Here is a 14,946-nt window from a genome sequence, read left to right on the forward strand (position 1 = left end):
GATGGCATGGCTGAAGTCTTCTTCAGTCCCAGTTCTCCTGTCATTAACTTTTCACTATGGAAATGGACCGCAGGAGGGTTACTCATCCTGCCAATATTTACTGAGCATCTATTATATACCAGGAATTGGGTTACACACCAGGGAAATAATGTGGGGCAGAAAAGGACACACTCTCTTCCTTTACAGAGCTTGTGTTCTAGTGTTCCCTGATTCTCCCATGGACTGCTGACTGCTGTTAGTCCTTATCTCTCCCCAGTTAAGAGCTGTCAGTACAGGCCTTCTGAACCCCCTCAATTATATTAAAAATCCGTGCCTGCTAGAGATTAGAACTACATCTCAATCCTGATGTTATCTATTAGTTGGGCCCAAATTTCTTTGTAACTGGTAGATATCCTTTAACATCTATAGTATGGAGATTTGAACAGTCTCTGGTTTCATAATAAATAGAGTGCCTTTCTCAATTTTTGGTGTTTTTTTTTAATTGCTGAGTTTAAGGGGAGGAAAGTTCTATAAACTTTTATTTGCTCTGCATCTTAAGCAGTGTTGACCTAGAAGGGAAACTGAAAGTCTCCAGAACCAGTTATACAGTAGACAATCTCAAACAGTGGGAACAATTTCACCTTTCCCAGCCTTAAAACATGACTTAAATCGCCTCTGCAGGGAGACTATAAATTGTATCTCTGACTTCGCAAAAACAACATACGTGCTTTCTTTGCACTTCAAAATGCTTTATGTGAACTAAATGCCCAGAGATGGTGACAGAATAGAGCTCAGACTATTAACTCACAGACCTGGATTAAAATCCTCCTTGCCAATTTCTAGCTTTTGTGACCCTGGGCAAATTCACTTTTCTGAGATTCTATTTCCTTATGCTCAAAATAAGTATATTCAAAATAAGTCCTATTTTTCAGGATATTTGTGAGGACTATATAAACAAAGTATTACTTTACTTCATAAACAAAGTACCTGTCTACCACATATTAAGCATCTAGTAACTGGTGGCCATCAAAATTGCTAATAAATGATCCTAAGCTGATTGGTCACAGAAAAAGCAGAAGTTACAGGGAACAACAGAAAGTGGAAAGTAAGAGCTTGCTCTAAACTTGGAAAAAGGACATACAGTCATGGATATGTATTTCTTTTAACCCAATCAGACATTCCTGCCACCTCCATGCTTTTGTTAATGTAATTTATTAGCCAGAAGTGCCCAAATCAGCCCCTTTATCCCTGAATTCTCCTTTCACTTTAAAAGTTCCAGCTAAAAAACTATTCATGGTGCTCCACCACATACTCCACAATGAGAAATGAATTCTCGTCTATGAATTTTCTAGAACACTTCTTGTGAAGCTCACATAGATGCATGCCTCATATGACCTCTCATAATCAGCTTGCTTTTGCCCTTAAAAATAAAGCTCTGGTACAAAATTATAAACTGGAAAATGCTTCCCAAACTTTCACTTTTCCTGTGTTCCTTCCCCTCATTTCTCACTTTTATACAGTATCTTTTAACACAGATTGATAAAACAGTTTACAGATAACCATAAAAAAAAAAAAGAGGAGAAAAAAAGAACTGGTTGATTCCTAATACTTATCAGTGTGAAAATCCAAAAATGTATACATCAGTTGAGATGGGAACATTTACTGAGGTGGAAGCTGTGTCAGATTTGCTCTAAAAATGTGCTATATTAATACACTAAGCTTGCATAGACTGATTATTTTAAAAAGCACTAATTATAAATCTCATATTTTTCTAACTTGGTTACAATTACCTTAAAGAAAGTCCTATGTTAATCACTTTCTAATCTCCCACAGTCCTCTTAAAAGAATTCAAAATACTATGTCACTTTATCAATTCCCTAATAAAATTGTAAAGGTCTGTATGGTCCACCACCCCCAAACAGAAATTAAGCTCTCCCTACAATTTACCTTCCTCTTCATCGTCTTCTGGAGGAGAAGGTATCATTGAACTCTGAGATCCAGACTGTGGCAGGCGAATTGAGGGACTGGCTGTAGTTTTCCTCCTCTCTCTCTCTGATTCACTTTCCAAGCATACAACTTCATATAAAGTGTCAGTATTGTTCTTTCTCTCCTTTTGCTTTATCTTGAAGATGAAAAAACATTATTTATCAAGGGATAAAACATTTTAATTGAGCACTACTTCTGATTTCATACAGGATATGAGAATAGAAAGGTATTACTTTAAATATCTAAACAAAATGTAACCTTTTCTAAATAGAAAAACATATGTTTAGACTTAGGAAAAGGAAAATAGGATATTTACTGAGCAGGACTCTAGTACTGCAATTTTATTTACTGTATTCAGACTGTATCATCAAACATCCAACTACCCATATTTAGTAAGTATGAACTAAAAAGTTAACTGTTCTGTAGCTTCCCAGTTACTTTGTTTTGTTCAAGGTTTCCTACATAAAACTATACATGAAAAAAATGTTTTAGAAATATTCTAAAACATAAAGTTTAGGACTAAGAAAGTCTTATCTCCATGCCCCTCCCCCACAAATCCTTTCGCTTAATTATAACAGAATAGGGAACTTTTCTTCAACTGAAAGGTACAACTGGTGGTGGGAGGAGACGTAAGTGACAGAAAAGAGATTAATAGAACAAATAAAACCTTTGATAGCTCAAATTGTTTTATATTCTGGGTTTATCTTAAGATAAGCCCATAACAGTTTAAATTGACCTAAGTTAAAAATTAAAGGACTTCCCTGGTGGCGCAGTGGTTAAGAATCCACCTGCCAATGCAGAGGACACGGGTTCGAGCCCAGGTCCGGGAAGATCCCACATGCCGCAGAGCAACTAAGCCCATGCACCACAACTACTGAGCCTGTGCTCTAGAGCCTGCGTGCCACAACTACTGAGCCCGTGTGCCACAACTACTGAGCCCGCGCGCCACAACTACAGAAGCCCGAGTGCCTAGAGCCCATGCTCCACAACAAGAGAAACCACCGCAATGAGAAGCCCACGCATCACAACGAAGAGAAGCCCCTGCTCGCCATAACTAGAGAAAGCCCATGCACAGCAATGAAGACCCAACGCAGCCAAAAATAAATAAATAAACTAAAAAAAAAATTTTTTAAGGGCTTAAAATAAAAAATTAAGAGTAGGGAATATAATACTTTACCAGTACAATATTTAAATATATTAACATTCCATATTAGAGTCAGTTTGAGGAGGAGGAAAAAAGTGAAATACAGAGGAGCAGGAGGACAAGACAGAACTACAGGAAAAGATACAGAGACAACTAGAATAGAAAGGTAGCAACACCAAAGAGAAAGATATACATGCATAAAGTAAAAATACAGAAGAGGGGGAGCAATAAGAGGTTCATTAGGTACAGAAATACCAGGCAGAGACCAGATTTTGTCATCCTAATGTTCATTTGGGTTCTTAAGAAAAACTACCGCAATCCTGGAAGGCTTAGGTAGTGGCAACATGTCCTTTCAATATCATCCTGAAACACCGTTTAATATAGTAATTGGCAAACTTTTCTGTAAAGGGCCAAAAAGTAAGTATTCTAGGCTATGTGGGCCAGTAGTCTCTGCTGCAACTACTCAACTCTGCCATTATGGTGCAAAAGCAGCCATAGACAGTGAATGTGGCTGTGTTTCAAAAGCATTTTATAAAAGCAAGTGTCAGGCCAGATTTGACGCACAGACCCAGATGTGCTGGCTTTAACATGTCCACCAAAGAATTATTTAATTTTCTAGGTGAATAAATGACTGAATTACTTATTATTAATTAAAGGACCCACACGCTGTGAAGTTACGTATTAATCTGTAGGTTTGTGTCCAATAGCTATGCAAATGATTTCCATCTAATAGAAAAGATAACCCAAAGGTTACCCTACAGGACATTAACCAGTTTTGTTTCTAACCCAGCAATCTTGTTCTAACGTTCTTTCTTTTTTTAAAGAAAGGACTATATAAACTCAAGTTTCTCAAATACTTAGAACCAGTTTTACCATCTTACTGGTTCCCTCACTACCTAATGAATTAAATTAAACCTTTGACATATGTTCATTCTGAATTTGTAATTATGATTTTTAATTTCAAATATGCTTTGATAGGGAACAGGATTTACTTTTGTTTTGTTTTAAATTACTCTCTAAAACATTAGTTAATTGCTATCTGAAACATTTCAAAGATCAACATAACTCTTTACCTTTAAAATTTTTTCTCAGAAACTATATGAATGTAATAACCATTGCACTTCACCTAGAAACTCCTCTTTGAGTGACAGTCACCAGAGCACTACTGCCCTTTTGAAGTCAGATAAATATGGAGTCAAGAAGTGGACCCTGCCTGTAAGTCAAGAACTCCAGCTATTAAAAATGTTGTTCATTGTTGAAGCTGGGTAATAGTACATGGGGTCCATTATATTATTCTTTTTATTTCTGTGTAAATTTGAATCTTCTATAATAAAAAGCTTTTAAAAAGCACTCTTAAAAGACCAAAAAAAAAAAAAGTAGACATGAATAAGTGGAAAGATATCACATGTTCTTGGAAAAGATGACTCTATATTAATATCACAAAGATTTCAATTCTCCCCAATAAAAATACCAATAATTTTCTTCCAGAGCTACAAAGGTTGAATCTAAAGTTTATACGAAAAATAAACAATCAAGAATATTTAGCAAAGCCCAGAAAAAGAAGAACAGCTGAGGAGGAAAGTTAGCCCTATCAAATATAAAAACATAACGTCTATGTAATTAAAACAGTGTGGTATCAGTGAATAAGTAACATAAAGATCAATCAAAAAGAATATAAAAACCAAAAGAGTTCTAAATACATATGAAAATCTGATAATATGATAAAGGTGACATATCAAATCACTGGGGGAAAAGTTAGACTTTTCAATGAATGGTATTGGGACAAGTGGATGGCCATTTGAAAAAAAACATTAAATCAGATCCATACCTTACACTATATAACAGAATAAGATACTAATAAATTAGAGATATAAATAAAAGTAGTCAAATGAAACCATGTAAGTAATACTAGAAAATGTATAAATTCCTTTATTACTTGAGAGTAGGGAAAGCATTTCTAATTATGACCCCAAATCCAGAAGCTTTAAAGGAAAAACTTGATAAATTCAAGTATATAAGAAAGAAATTGTGTGGCAAAAAAAGCCCAAAGACTCATCATAATTTAGGTCACAGGACAAGTGGCAAAGCAGGAGAAATATTTGCAAATTATATCTCAAAGGGTTACTCTCTTTGATTTCATAAAGAACTTCTAAAAATTAAGAGGAAACGGCCAAAACCAAAGAGCAAAAAATATGAACAGACAATTCACAGAAAAGGAAAGAAAAATCACCCCTACACATATGAAAAAACAAAATGCTTGTTTTCATTCATCAGAGGATAAATTAAGACTACCATCAGATCCTTATGTTTGACAACGCACTCTGATAAGCCTCTGGAGAAACAGGTACTCTCATAACTGCTAATCTCTATGATTACAACCTTTATAGAGGGGAACGTGGCAAATATAACAAAATTACATATGCAAAATTACCTCATGTGCCAGTAATTCCACCAATAGGTATCTACTCTAAGACGCACTTTCATAAAATCAAAAAAATACATGCACAAAGTGCTATACTGCAACATTACTTGGAATAGCAAATGCCTGGGAAAAAATCCAACTATTAATCAAGAACTAGTTGAAAGAAGCGTGATTTATCCAAACACAGTAGTATGCAGTCATTAATAAGAATAAGGAAGATCTCTATAAACTTATATGGAATGATCACCAGGATATATTAAGATAAAAAAGGTGCAGAAAAATATATATAGTATGCTAGTTTTTGTTTAAAAGGGAGTTAAAAAATATATAGAAGTATTTTATTATTTTCACAAAAAGAAACACTGGAAAGATAACCTAGAAACCAATAATAATGGTTACCTATAGGGTTGGGGAAAGGGAGATATGAATGAAACCAAGACCTAAGAGTATACATTTTTATGTAATTTTGACTTTTGTAGCATATAAGTATTTTAAATATTCAAAAAATAAATTAAACCAAAAAGGAAAATACCCCAAGCCCCCAAATCAAAAATATGAAAATAAATCTAACTATATGTCAAATGGTAACAGAACTACAACGAAAAGAAAATATTCTAGCTAACTTTTGAACAGTACTGATTTTATTGAATATAATCTTATTAGAACACGTTCAAAGGACAAAAAGAGGTTCCACAAAATCTTAAACTTCACTCAACAGTTTTAATATTAATTGCAATACCGATTTTTTGAATGAGTGGGAAATTAATGGGAATCTAAAACTATACAAATAATTTCATATTATATACTTGTATTTTTTACATACACAGAATGAGAAACATGAAAAAATACACAGGTATTGCAGTTATATTAATAGCTCTTTCTCCCCCAAATTTGTTTAAGCATCTATGGAAAAGGTTGAATACACTAAATATTCTGGAAACTTTTTCATTTAGATGCTTACATTTTTTTTTTTTTTTTTTTTTTTTCGGTACGTGGGCCTCTCACTGTTGTGGCCTCTCCCGTTGCGGAGCACAGGCTCCGGACACGCAGGCTCAGCGGCCATGGCTCACGGGCCCAGTCGCTCCACGGCATGTGGGATCTTCCTGGACCGGGGCACGAACCCGTGTCCCCTGCATCGGCAGGCGGACTCTCAACCACTGCGCCACCAGGGAAGCCCATAGATGCTTACATTTTTAAAGTATATATTGATTTTAAAATATGGGTTTCATTTCCAATTGAAAGAAACGTGTATAACGTAAGTTGTACATAAATGGCAATGTGACATTTTGTATATTTTAGAAATGGTGCAAGTTTATTAACTGATGTTTAATTATCCTCATCAGTTAACTGTATTAAATTAAAATATAAGTTTGTCCTCACTGGAATTTTAAACAACTGAAATTTACGTTTTGTAAGCCCATATAATAGTACCTTTTCTCAACAGACATTTTACAAGTTTACAAAATTTTGTTATAAATTTACCAGAAGCAATAAAATAAACATCACTTATTAAGGGTGTTGTTTCCTACAATACTGATATTTTTTTAACTCTTTGATAAAATAGGATAAAGCAAATAACTTATATTTATTATTATTTAAATATTCAATATTAATAAACATATACATGTATAAGAAAAGAAAAAACCCTGTAATGTTTCATTACTATTAAAAATATGTGAATGAACTCAACTGATTCAGGCAGGGATCATCAATGAATGCTAAAACCATTAGTTAGAAAGGTGCTGAGGAACAGGATATTTGGAAGTTGCCAAAGTACCACCTCAAAGATGATTTGCTAAATGCAGAAAGGAAAATCTACTTTTACAAAGGAGTAATCCAGTAGTCACCATCTTAACCAAGTGATCATACTTCCCAGGAATAGTTGAACCTGTGCCTCCTGATTTAGCAGTTGAAGAGCTCTGGTACAGAAAGCATTTTCTATCTTGAGAGGTACAGTGGTATACTGCATACATGTAAATGTGCCTATATGTACGTACACACGTACACACACACACACACACACACACACACAGCAAATACACAAAGAGATAGAAGCTCGGGTTTCCAGTACGGATGGTTATACAAATTACTTGTCTATATGACACTGGCCACATCACTTAGTCTTTCAGACATCAGCTTCTTCATTTATAAAATTTTATTTATAAAATAAAATAAAACATTTTAAGACCCCTACATTGTCTTTAGCAATGAAAATTCTATAATTTTAAGAATTTAAGAATGATTAGTTGGTCTTTTATTCACCTTATGTTACTGTTGGAAAATCTAGTCTTTAGACCATTTCCTCCTCTTTCATTCCCCACTAATTTTAAAAGTTTCTCTAATATGGTGCCATCTTAATATAGGAATCCCCACAGTTGGGAAGGCTTCCAGGCTAAAAAGGAGTTACTGAGTCACCAGATAATTTTAGTGAAAGGAAAAAGAATCAATTTTTAAATATGTATTTTTAATAACATTCCTATAACTGTTTTCCCATACGTTCAGCAATAAACAGAAACTATATATTGAATATTTTAAAAATTTGGCCTGTAGCAGTGCCTCCTTTTCTGTCTAATGAGAACTGCAAAGAGGTTAAAATTTTAAGTTATGCTTAATTTGACTTAAGTAAATCCCAAAAATACTCTTACAGAAATAAAGACAAAAGAAGGATGTTTCTTTGGGAAGAACCCTGGCTGAGACTCTTAGAAGGCTTAGGTATGAATCTTGCTCACATGATATCCCATAAAATCTATTTTACATCTTTGGATCTATAAAATGTAAACACTATCCTCACTGGACCACTATGAAAATTACATAAGACAGGAAAAGTGAAAGTAGCTGGTCGAGTGATAGCCACAGGAGGGCCTCAGTTAGTGGTAACCGCTATTAATTTTTAAAGCCATGAACATAAAGGAGGAAATAAATAAACTTAGTTTATTATGTTGCAAGGGATGAGAATTAACAGTACACTAAGACAAAAAAAAAAAAAACTGTTCAAATTCTTCATACTGCCTCTCTCCTTTCCCCCTGACTACCCCTCAGACCCACCCCAAGACATACAAATAAGGAGAAAAATGAGAGATTATTGTCAGGAATTCCCTGCCCTCCTCCCAGCTTCCACATATAAACTTCAGCTTTTTGCAAAGAAAATACTGACAACTCAGCCTATGTTTAGCTTGTAACTTTAACAGAGAGTCTAGAATAGTCTATCAGGCTATGTCTCAGGCATACACCTGTTTTTGGCTAGTCTACCCTGACAAGTCATTTGTTAGCCTAATTAGATACATTATTCTAAATCACCCACAGAAGAAATACTCTTGTAAACGCATGCAATCTTTGAATCATGGCTGTATAACATAAGACCTCAAGGGAAAAGCAAGATCAGGGTAATCTTACTTATGTTCACTGAGATAAGATTAAAGAAACAGAATTCTAATTAAAGAGAATATTTTTTACATACAAATTTATACTAAAAAATATTATACAATTAATTTGTTTGCTAACTCTTACTCTAGAAACTATTAAGAATCATTTCCACCCATTCCCTAAACTTGTAAAATAATGCTTGTAAATTGGTTTTCTTTCTGAAGCATTCTTCCCCTGGGGCTAATCTACTAAATAATTGATGCTGTTCTGATTTCATGACTTAAGTGTTTTTGCTGTCCCACTGATGTCCCTCTCAATAATAATAGCTAAAATGCATGAAGAACATACTATGTGCTAGGAACTATTCCAAGTACGTTGTACAGTTTTTCACTTAATGTCACAATAACACTATGAGGAAGATTCTATCACTGCCATTTCACAGCTGAGTAAACTGAGGCTGAGAGAGTTGAAGGAACTTGCTCAAAGTCATAAAACTAGTCAATGGCAAGATCCATGGACTCCGACTCAAAAGCCAAGTTCTAGATGATAATCCTACGCTAATCCTTTGCTCCTTTCATAGTGAAGAACTGGGAGAACAATGCTAACGTAACCCAGATTTGCTTTGTCTCTTAAGATAACACTGAAAAGAAATCTCTATTCCTGTTCTGCTTGCTACCTTTTTCTAACTATAACCAAAAGGGCTAACTTGGACACAGCAGAACTAAAATATTTATTGCTACAGAAAAGTATATTCAAGTAAATCCACATACAACCCTATAATCTTGTATAATGGAATTTCAGAGTTACATGAAATAAAATTAATTCATAAATATTTATTAAGAACTATTATGTTCTAGATGCTTGGGATAAACCAGTGAACAAGTCAGATTAGAAGTCCTCTGCCTTAGTAGAGGTTTCTTATATGAAAAATAGGTAATAATCAAAATAAAAAGAAGTATATTTTGCAGTACGTTGGAAACTAACACCCCTGTAAAAAAATTAAAAATATATCAATGGGGAGGGAATCAGCAGTACCAGTGGATAATCAGGCAAACTGCAGTGTTAAATGGGGGTGGTCATGAGTTGCTAAGAAGTAAATCTAAGCAAAGACCTGAAGAAGATGAGGACTTGAAGGAGGTGAATAATAGCAAGTGGGATCCAGGGGAAGAGAATTTTAGGTAGAAGGAACAGTTGATAGCAAAGGCCCTAAGAGCATGATTAGAGCAGAGGAAGCAAGTAAGAAGTAAAAGAGAGGAATTCGTTTATAACGTAATAGGCAGCAGATCACATAGAGTCTTACAACCTATTAGAAGGACTTAGGATTTTATGGAGTAAAACAGGATTGGAAAATTTTGGCAGAAAGATGACGTGATTTGATGTTAGGCTGCTATACTGAGAATATATCAAAAGGTGACAAAAATAGAAATAGGGAGATGAGTGAAAAGGCTACTCCAATAATCCAGGTGAAAACAATGATTCAGATGAAGTTAATGTAATCTAGGTGGTAAGAAGTAGTCAGCTTCTAGATATGTTTTAAAAGAAAACAGAATTTCTTGACAGACTGGATATGGGGTGTGAAAAATAAGAGTCAAATTCTTGGCCTAAGCAACTACTAGAAGAAGATGCCCATAAACTGAGGTGGTAAGGACAGGTAGGTAGAGCATTTTAGGGGTGAGGGATGAGATGGTAAATTTGAGATGTCCAGAAGGTTAAGTGAAAGAGGGGTATTTAACGAGGAGGGAGTTAATCATCTATATCAAATGCTCCTGACACGTCACTAAGACAAAGACTCAGACTGACCACTGGATTTAGCAATTTAGGTCACTGCGAACTCGATTACTTTCAAGGAGTTTTGATACAAAGGAAGGCAAAGAAAGGAACAATAAGTAGAGGGGCAACCGGGGCCAAAAAAAAAAAAAGCTAAAAGAAGGGAACAGAAATTTTATCTGCTGCCCGCCACAGGAAAGAAAGAATATAGAGTTTGACCAAATTAACTGATATATATTTTTTAAAACACTCAGTACTCAGAAGACCATAACACAGTCTCTGCAGTCTAGCATTTAAAGTGTCTAATATATAATCCCAAATTACTAGACAAAGAAACATGAAAATGTGGCTCACCAGACATTAGATTTAGCAGCCCAAGATTTTTAAAGTAGCTATATTACAATTATGCTCAAGAATATAAAAGAAGATCTGCTTAAAATAAAGATCAAAGAGGCAATCTCACAAGAAACAGAAATTATTTAAAAAAAGAACCAAATGGACATTCCAGAAAAAAAAAACAAGATCTTAAATTTTTAAAAAACTCATTGAATGGGGTTGACAACAGATTGGAGATGATGAAAGAGTCAAGCGAACTTTAAGACAGGTCAACAGAAAGTATCCTATCTGAAGAAAAAATCAAAAAATATTTGGAAAAATAAATAGAGCCCCAGAGATCTGTGGGATAGTATCAAAAGGTCAAAAATATGTATGACTGGAATCCCTTAAGGAGAGAGAAGAGAGATGGAGCAGGGAAAAAAGTTGGAAGAAATAATGGGTCAGAATTTCCCCAAAAATGGTAAAAAAAAAAAAAATAAAACCAAACCCATAAATTTAAAAATTCATGAAGCCCAGCTAATCTCAAGACAAACAGAAAGAAAAATCACACCTAAGCACATCATAGATAAAGGTCTAAAGACCAAAGATAAAAAATAATAGGGCTTCCCTGGTGGCACAGTGGTTGACAGTCCACCTGCTGATGCAGGGGACACGGGTTCGTGCCCCGGTCCGGGAAGATCCCACATGCCGCGGAGCGGCTGGGCCCGTGAGCCATGGCCGCTGAGCCTGCGTGTCTGGAGCCTGTGCTCCGCAATGGGAGAGGCCACGACAGTGAGAGGCCCGCGTACAGCAAAAAAAAAAAAAAAGCAGCCAGAGAAAATGACCCATTACAAAGAGAGGAACAACAATATAAATGCATGCTGACTTCTCACCAAAAACAATGAGAGGGACTTTCCTGGTGGTACAGTGGATAAGACTCCACGCTCCCAATGCAGGGGGCCAGGGTTCGATCCCTGGTCAGGAAACTAGATCCCACATGCATGCCCCAACTAAGAGTTCACATGCCACAACTAAGGAGCCAGCCTGATGCAACTAAGACCCAGTGCAACCAAATTTAAAAAAAAAAAAAAGAAAATACTTACTTTAAAAAAAAAAAAAATGAGAACCACAAGACTGTGGGATGACATCTTTAAGTGCTGAAAGTAAAAAAACTGTCAATCCCGAACCCTATTCCCAGTGAAAATATCCTACTGGAATAAAAGTGAAATAAAGATTTTCAGATAAAGAAATCTGAGAGTTATGTCTCTAACAGATCTCCACTAAAAGAAATCCTAAAAGAAGGTATTCAGGTTAAAGGCAAGTGAGACTAGATGGAAACTTGGTTCTTCAGGAAGAAGTGAAGAGCAACAAAAATGATAAATAGGTGGGTAAAAATAAAACAATTTTCCTCTTACTATATTTAAAATACACATTAACTATTTAAAGATCTAATTGACAGTTTGGATTAATGATATATCAGCCTCAGAAGTAATTTCTCTTATTTCCCCATCTATATTTATAGAAAAGTACAGTACCTGTTTTAGTTTCAAAAAGAAATTTTCAGTAGTACTACGTTTGCTGAAGGGCCAGAACAATCTTTCATTAGGTGAGCAAACTCGGACTTTTGTCTCTAGGAGAAAGCGAACAGGCTCCTGCACTTCTGTTATTACTAAATCAACAGCTGTGGTCATAAACAGCACTTTATCTAGGGAGAGAGAAGGCAGAAGCAAATTTTTTAAATGGAAATATATTTGCTCATATGATTAATGTAAAAGTAATTACTTCTATTACAAACTTTAAATGACATTCAGGAAGAGTATGAAACATCTTGAAAAAGGTTGTTTATGCATAGCATACCTGAAAAGCTACACAAGAAACTGGTCACAGTGGTGCTCTTTAGGGTGGGACACTAGGAACTGTGGTAAGCTTTTGCTTTTCCCTAGATACCTTTGAATTTTTAACTATATGTGCATATATTATCTCTCCACAAAAACAAGTAATATTTAGAAGCCTGTAAATAAATTAATTAAATTAAATATAAATGTAAATTAAAAATAAAAAATAAATATTTAGAAGCCTGTAAATAAAAAAAATAATATCTTTTTTAAAAGTACATAAATAGAAAAGGAAGCAGGAAAAGGAAAAAATGAAGAAAGGAGAGGGAGGGAGAAATACTTTGTTTACTGGTCAAATTTAACAGTGAACTCAAAAAACTGTTCAAATTCCTTTGTTTCATCAGAAGTAGGTAAACACTAAATATTTATCAAATAAGTAGTGCTAAGATTTGGGTATCTCCTTGGGACTAAAATTTCTGTTCATGATGTCAGCAATCTGCATCACCTTTAGGAGTTTCTTCATTTACAATCTGAAAATGTGGAGATTTTGGATTCCAGCTCCCAGTAATAACATAGGACTTTCCATCTGAACTTTTGCCCATAGATTCCTAAAGAAAAGAGTAAAAACAACATTAATGCCAAAAAAAAAAAAAAAAACCCACACACACAAAACAGCTAACCCGCCATTCTGCTGCCTTTAAAAAAATAGAGGTGACAAAAAATAAGAATATGAAACAGGATCATATATATATAAAAGTTAGGAGTATATACAAATGATTACAGTTAAAATTAAAGATGTGCCAATTATTTATGCAACTGCTCCTGAAAAGTTATACATACAGTAAATGCTTGCAAATCATATCAAACCGTACAGACACTAGGGAAATTTACTACCTAAACCTATGTTGAATTCTTCTGTCAAGTGAGTAATTACTACATAAATTTAGTTATGAAAACAAAGGTTTTCACATAATATCAACAATATGAACACCACCTACTTTTATAAAGCTCATGATAGTTTGCAAATAACTCTCACAAAATGTCTCCTTTGATTCCCACATCAACTCTACATGATAAACAAGAATTATTCACTATTACACGATCAAGAAACTGAGACAGACTAAGTAGCTCTAAGGTCAGACTAGTAAACAGCAAGTAGGAAATAAGGAAATTCCCTTATCTTTGTTTATTGCTTCATAAATGTGCTTTAACCTTAGATTTGGTGAAACAACCTTTATAGAGGAAATAGTGTATAAACTTAAAAAAAAAAAAAAAAAGCAATCCTTACCAAATCTAACAAGTGCATGTCACTATTTCGTACATCTTTTCCTGGGCTAAGGAGAAGACCAAAACACCTGCAAAAAAAGAACTGACGTAAATTTGGAAAAGAGACTACAGAAAGATGTTTAAATTAGATCACTTTAAAAAAATTCTTCTTGATAGAAAAAAGGACATATTAAAATTATCAATAAAATAGCATTACCAAAATCATCTTTATTTCTTTGAGATAAACAAATTTTATGTTTGCCTTGTGTTATCACATAGTTGAGATCAACATATTAGCTGAAGATTTATGAGAGATAATTCAAAATGAATGAAGTATTCACTTTAATGAACAAAAGAATTCCTCAGGGAACAAAATATTTTGCAAATACATTTTTGAATACAGTATATGACTGCTCCACTAGACTGACAAAAACTAAAATTTATATTTAAGCCAAACTTACTAAAAATGTTTACCTTTCAATGGCAAGTTCCTTATTAGTTGTTTGTTGCACATAGATGACAATCTTTTTATCAATTCCTTGGCGTAGTTTAAAGCATTGTCTGTCTTTATCTTTAGGAACTGCACTGTAGAACAACATGTTTCATTAATCTTGCAAAGCACTTTCTCATAACATACACCAGAACAATTTTTGTTATGATTTGAAAATCAGGCACTGAAAAGAATCAGATTTAATTCTTTTCTATGCCTGGTATTCAAGTCATAACAGATATTTAAAAATCATCATCTAAAAAAAAAAAAAAAATCATCATCTGCCTCTTGATATGAAAATATCATCATTACTGTATGTAATCCACTAAACCATTATAGAAACCATTTATAAAAGCTACAAAACCACTCTTATGACCCC

At 34.4% G+C, this 14,946-nt stretch overlaps 1 protein-coding gene across 9 annotated transcripts in view; it reads right to left on the reverse strand.

Annotated features, from left to right (window-relative positions):
- Nucleotides 1-14,946, reverse strand: part of RABGAP1 (RAB GTPase activating protein 1) — a 160,433-nt gene that overhangs the window by 87,761 nt on the left and 57,726 nt on the right. For 8 of the 9 annotated variants that reach the window (XM_032634102.1, XM_032634105.1, XM_032634104.1 and 5 more), the window contains 5 exons: nt 14,552-14,662; nt 14,100-14,166; nt 13,317-13,419; nt 12,512-12,681; nt 1,927-2,101 (listed from right to left, as the gene is read on the reverse strand). In XM_032634102.1, the coding sequence (XP_032489993.1) occupies nt 1,927-2,101; nt 12,512-12,681; nt 13,317-13,419; nt 14,100-14,166; nt 14,552-14,662 (626 nt within the window). Of the gene's footprint in view, nt 1-1,926; nt 2,102-12,511; nt 12,682-13,316; nt 13,420-14,099; nt 14,181-14,551; nt 14,663-14,946 lie in introns of all 9 variants that reach the window. The other variant, XM_032634109.1, reaches the window with a different exon arrangement.

This window comes from Phocoena sinus, chromosome 6, assembly GCF_008692025.1.
Source record: "Phocoena sinus isolate mPhoSin1 chromosome 6, mPhoSin1.pri, whole genome shotgun sequence".
NCBI classification, from domain to species: domain Eukaryota; kingdom Metazoa; phylum Chordata; class Mammalia; order Artiodactyla; family Phocoenidae; genus Phocoena; species Phocoena sinus.